The 6,702-nt window shown below is 31.0% G+C and overlaps 1 protein-coding gene across 2 annotated transcripts in view; it reads left to right on the forward strand.

The window, feature by feature from the left end:
* The window catches only part of LOC106471143 (thyroid adenoma-associated protein homolog), a 239,364-nt gene that overhangs the window by 101,452 nt on the left and 131,210 nt on the right, over positions 1-6,702 (forward strand). For both annotated transcript variants that reach the window (XM_022400635.1, XM_022400640.1), the window contains 2 exons: positions 525-685; positions 1,971-2,126. In XM_022400635.1, coding sequence (XP_022256343.1) covers positions 525-685; positions 1,971-2,126 — 317 coding nt within the window. The remainder of the gene's footprint in view (positions 1-524; positions 686-1,970; positions 2,127-6,702) is intronic.

Raw genomic sequence — 6,702 nt, forward strand, 5'->3', positions numbered from 1 at the left:
ATGAACATTGCTCAACATCATGAAAATTAAACCTTATTTTCAATAAGCAATCCTGAAAAATATTTGGGGGTGCTTAACTTTTTTCCAGGTGTATATTTGAAATCCACACCATTCTAAACTTTGAAGATGCTGTAACCTGTAGTTTCTTGAACAGTTCCAAATTCAATATTACCTTTTTAACACACTTTGTAGATCTTGTATGTGTAATTGCTAATCTTGCACAACAAATAATTAATTTACAGCCTTTTGCATATCAGTTTATACCTTAATGCTTGATAGTTCTTCATTAATGTACTGGTTATGTTGGGATAGAATTAAACTTTTTCAGCCACTAGTTGTTTTAGTTCCGTTGGCAAATGTGGAAATGAACTAGTTTTCAAATTTGTTAATTTTTTTCTTAGATAAGCTTAGCTTGTTTGTCAACCAGCTGTTGTGTCATAAGAGCTAATGTAGTTTTGTAGCAGTACTATTTCAATCACAAAGTAGTGGCTTAACAAGGAATATATAATGGTAATATTTTTCAGGATGTTATTTGACATTTTTGATCAAATGTGCTAAGTGTACATATAACAGTGGAGTTGCCAGGATACCAAGTTCTGCATCAACTCATCCAGACAGTAATAAATGGCGAGATATACTGCCTATGCGTGTGATGAAAGAAGCCTTGGTACATGCTGATGATCAGGTATTGTGAATGATCTTGAAACATACACTATCTGACTTCAAAGAAATACAAATATTTCTCCAAATGTGTTATCTTACCATATTTGTCTGCTTCTTTCTCCATGTTTTACCACTTTCATTTGTAATCATATACAAACATCAATAGTGTGAACATTTTTTTTTTAAATTGAGGATTATGTACTTCAAGTAAAGGAAGTCCTAATAGAAAAGTAGATTCATGTGTAGGTTACTTTAATTTGTGTTATCAATGCAAATAGAACTGAAAGTTTATATTTCACATATTTTACATTATTTTTCACATATTGGGCTTTTTACTATTCTGGCTGTTGTTGGTCCTATAGTTTTATGGTTTTTACATTAGCTTTGGCTGTGTGTACTGTTTTTGGATCTTTAAGTTGGTAATATGTTCTACTGTTATTTTTAGGGAAAAAATACTTTCTTTGGACGAGTAGATCCAGTCTGTTTTGTTTTCAATTGTTTTAACAATGTGACATTTTACCACCTTCATAACCCTAGCAGAAAAGTTAGCTGTTTGTTTGTGCATATTTATGATTATGTATTTTGTCATGTGAATGTTACCGGTAATGCTGAATGTACATGCAGTGGTAATTATAGGCCATCACATCTATTTAGGAAAATCACATTTTAATTGAAGTTTTTTTCTTATGCTGTTTGGTAACTTAAAGTGGTAATTTAGTCCTTTTGAATCTTGGGTTTTTCATAAATAATCAAATGACTTTCTGGTTGGAGAGTGGCATTTCTTACTGGACTGAGGGTATTATTCTATAACAATGGTTTTGCTTTGTCATAGCTGTAAAAATATTACAAATTATGATTATCCTGTAATTGTTTTATACATTACATAATTCAAGGAGCTACCTACATCTGCTTGTTTTATTCCTGCTTTTCTCCCAATCTAGTAAGTTGTTAGAGAAAATATAGTAAAATTAGGATAAGTGGGTTATTGCTATATTAGAGATGGTTATTGGCTGAGATTTTTCAGTAAGAAAGGATGTGAGACATTAAAGGTCGTGTGTTTAGAAATTCTCAAGAGAATGAGGTTTTTATAAAATTACAAAAGTGAAAGTAGTGGATCATAGAAAAAGAATGAGGAAGCATAGACAAGAATAAAATATTCAATTTTTATCATAACCAAAGAAATACAGTAGTAGTAAATAATTGTTATAGTTAATTTTTTTCAGACTTAAAATTTCCGTTTTAATGTATTTCACATGACAGAAACTATTGAGACCATTGTATTTTTATATGCCGTGTGTATTTTCTAGATCAGAATAGATGCATTTGGACTACTTTGTGAATCAAGAAAATTACCAATTCATCTGAACTCAATAGATCTTGAACTCAGTAAACTATTTATACCGTTAAACATGGATAGCCAGTCACCTGCCTTTAGACAGCAACTACAGAGCCACATAAAGAAGGTTAGCTAAATGTAATATTCAGCACTGTGTATACACATTATCATTTTCTGATGTTTCTGCTGTGTTTTGTGCTTAGTATTATATGTGTAAAACAGTCATCATGAGAAAAATATTTATACTTTGTTAGTTTACTAATCTCGTGTATGTGTGACTCTTACTAGGTAGTAAAACAGGAACGTCCATAAGAGCTCAGTTTTAATAATTAAAATATAAATATTTGCTCAATAAAGAAGCAACTGTAATATCTCAATTTTTTATACATAATATGCCTGTTATGAACCTAATTTTAATTTAATGTGAAGTTTTCATTGACTAGTTTGTTTTGGATAAGAAAATAAAGGCTCAGGATCAATAGATTGTTTAAAATATTCAATACCCAGTTAGAAACTCAAACATCTATTTTCTTCATGTTATATAAAAAGCAGATTATTTGTAGGAAAGGTTTTACTTGTTTCAAACATTTATGTATTTTGCTTAAGAACATTAACCATTTAAATGTTACTCCATTCTGTGAATATAATTCTTATTCTTTGATTTAATGAAGTAAACGTGACTGTACAATACTACTTTCATCTTTTGCTTAACAAAATGATACAATAGAGTTATTGTATGTTTTTACAATTTAATTTGAATGTGTAGGATGACAAACCTTTTGACTGTATGTCAGTAGAAAGGAAGTTTAACATTTTTATGCTTTCAGGGAAGATCACCACTATGTAGAAAGAGAGAGAGAGAGAGATAACATATATAATGATATAAATACTAAGAAAATAATAGTGAAACCTTTGTTATTGAGCATCTTCACATCCAAAAAGCTTTTGTAACCAGAAATTTCAATATCTCAAAATACATATGTTCACTGTAGGAATAGCATTCATTACAGTTCTATCCAGAATGTCTTGGATTGCTTTAGAAGCTTCTTGAAACTTCATGGCTGTAGTTAAGTGATGCTGCTATGGCTTAGTTTACATTCCTTCCCACCAGCAAGCTTCAGTTGTTAGCTGCCTATACTGTGATTCACATTGTGCATACTTTAACTCTAAATATTTTCTACATCCTAAAGTTATAACATTTACAACATTTATTATTGTCTAAAAAACTGTTATTGTTATAGATGATGTAGAAATACTGTAATTTAGAACATTAATAAAGTGATAAAATATTTAAGGAAAACACTTTCATAGCCAGAGTTTTCACTTAACCAGGTTCATCAGTTGTTGGATAATAAAGCTTCTACTGTAGCTATAAAGTTCCATAACTGGTGAAATGAGTCAGGTTTAACACCTTATGATGCATAAGCTAGTAGAACCTAACATGTTAATAGGCATGATATTACCTTGCAGTAGGAATAATAATAGTTTAAATAACATGATTTTTAATTGGTCCAAGGAAATAAGAAGAATGTCAACTTATCTATTCTTGGTATACATCTCATCTTCTAGAAACTTACTAGGCCAATGAAGAAGAATGTTATTAAAATTATTTTATTTGCTGTCACAATGTTATATCTGTTGCATAAATTAAATACTTTACCTGGCCAACAAATTTATTAATATTTCAACAAGAGACCTGTTACTAATATTGACTACAATAAACCTGTACTTTGAGATTGCACAGACATTGGATTAGCCTGTATTTGTATTTTTTTAAACCTCCTAAACTTTATTTCCAACACACATCAATTCCTACACTGAAACAATTTGGCCTTCTTTCTTTCTTTAAACATAGCACTCCTCTAGTTATTGCAGTTGTGATTTATATGTAAGTAACTCTTTACTTAACAATACTGCATAGATTTATTTAATGTGTATGTAATATGTGAAGATTATGTATATATATATATTTTTTTTTGTGGCCAACTTCAGGCTTTTTAATATTTTTTGAAATATGGGTTAAACTAGTGATATTCACAAGGGCTACTTGTCCAAAATTTAGTTTCAGTGTTTTGCACACAAAAATTATAAATATAAGTGAAACAATGGTTATATGAATTCTTTTTATAAGTAGACTTACAATTGTTTCCCAGCAATACTTATTGGCTTGAAAATTGAACATTAAACAAATGATTTATTTGAGTCTTCATTTTGTAATCCATATTATTATTATTATTCAAAAAATAAAACACTTCAAGACTGATAAGAGTAACAATAAATTTTATCAATAAATGCATATACATTTTTAATAAACCAAAAAACATAGTTTTTAAGTTTTTTAGTATAAGAGAATGAAATTATATTCAGTGTAATGGGTAGCACCCTGGTTGGCTAATTGTTGTAGTTCCAATTATATTGCTGATTACACCAAATTTATTTGGTGGAGGATTTGCAGTGGCGAGTGAAGCTTACAAGTCACTAACTCAAGGTAATTTACAGTTAGAATAAAGAATCAGAGTCCCAGACTAATTTTGAAAAAATTATTATAACATTTATTAGATCTTTCCATATAACATCCAACATAAGTCAAAAGTTCATTAATCGTTAACTTCTTATACCCTTTTTCGTTACTGTTAATCAGTACTATCCAGTATTACATATAAAGTACACTTCTTTGATACAACTTGAATATCCTTTTACCATTAATTATATTAATTGATCAAGAGAAACTATAAATACTTACAATAGAGTTGGTTGAAGACAACTCAAGAACTAGAAGGAGAACTGATTTTTCGGCTTCAGACTGGGGATATTTAAACCATATTTTATTGGTATTCTCTCGACCTTCCAAATAGTATCCAGAAATACCCACAAGTAGTTCTACCACTTTATTGGCCAATCTGTGCAACTTCCCAGGCTAGTCCAAAACCATAACCAAAACATTCAAGTGATTGGTTACTGTTGATACTGAGTTAGCCAGTTGCCTTTCCACTTGTATTACTACACAAGCATCTTGTAAGGAATATGGCATCAAAGTACTGCTTTTGCTTGTTAACACTGACTTTTCTAGCTTTCATAGTGTTAACGAGTTAGCGTCAGTAATCCATCACAACCTGTCATGGGTGCTCGTGCACTTACTTCGTTACTAGGCAATATCTCTACTTAATTCTCCTTGCCACTGACCCATCTAGTTGAACTTTCTAGCTCTTGGCCTTATGTTGTAATACAGGCATGAAAATATAAGAATATTCAATTGCTTCATCAGAAAATTTAAGTAGAAGTTTTGTTCTTATTGTTGCATTATTTTTAGAAACAATTATATAAACTAATAAACTTGTGTAGGTGAGAAACTTCTGCAGAACAGCCATGAAATAGACTGTTATAAATAAATAATGGCATGTTTTTAGTATAATGTGAACATTTTGATAAAAGAAATGTTATTTGAATAAAGAAATAATAATTTAATTTGGTATCATGCTACTTGTAGAACTATTATTTATTATATATATATAAATATATACATATATTACCTATGATACAGTTAATTCTTTTACCTCTTTGACATTGATGCTTTTGGGCAAAGAGCAACCATAAAATTATTACAAAAGTGTTTTTAATAGTTTGAAATAAAGTGCAAGACCTTATTAATATTGTCTTATATGATATAAAAAAGATACTGAAATTATTTTAAAAAGTATAGAACAGTTTTGTGCATGTTTATTTATATTACGTCATCAAGAAATTAATGTTGCATTTTGGAACACTTTCATTATCCACCCCCCAAAAAACATACATCATGTATAATAGTTAAATGAACCACTTAAAGGTCATGTTAGTGTAGCCTATATAATGTGTAAAGGTATACACTAATCCCTTGTAGTGATGGCACACATTCGGCATGTAATGCTGTTTGAATACAAGAAGAGAAACAATGCCTCTGTATCCACAAAGAATATCAAAGAAGTTTATGGAAATGTTTCAAATGTTCGTAAGTGTCAATGATGGATCAGCAAATTTCATTCAGGTGACTTTAGCCTTTAAAACTGTGATGACAGGGGATGACATGCTGGAATTGATATTGATGTTCTGAAGACGCTTGTTGAGTCTAACCCAAGGCAACACACACGTGAAATGGATCTGAAATTGCATGCCTCTCATAAAACATTACGTAAACATCTAAGGAATATGGAAAAACTCCATAAAGAAGGTGCTTGGGTGTTTCACGAACTCTCCGACAGTCAGTGTTTCCAACTTGTGAACGTTGCTTCGTCCCTACTGGCGTGTAATGCATGTCAACCATTTTTGGACAGAATTATTACTGGTGATAAAAAATGGATTCTCTATGTGAATATTAAATGCCAAAAACAATGGCTCAGTCCTAGACAAAAACCATTTCTGACCCTAGACTTCATTCCCAGAAAGTGGTGACAAAGGAGTAATTCATTTAAAACTCCTCAATCCACAGTCAGCAACTGGAATGCTTAAATCAAGCCCTTCATCAGAAACGGCCTTCACTCGTCAGTCGGAAAGGTGTTCTTCTTCTCCACGACAATGCACGTCCACATGTGGCACATTTGATGCAACACAAGATTATGGAGTTGGGTTGGGAAGTTCTCCCCCACCCACCATATTCTACAGATATGGCACCATCAGATCATCATATTTTTCATTCACTGCAACAACATCTTAATGGGAAAACATAT

This window comes from Limulus polyphemus, unplaced genomic scaffold, assembly GCF_000517525.1.
Source record: "Limulus polyphemus unplaced genomic scaffold, Limulus_polyphemus-2.1.2 Scaffold110, whole genome shotgun sequence".
Taxonomy (NCBI): domain Eukaryota; kingdom Metazoa; phylum Arthropoda; class Merostomata; order Xiphosura; family Limulidae; genus Limulus; species Limulus polyphemus.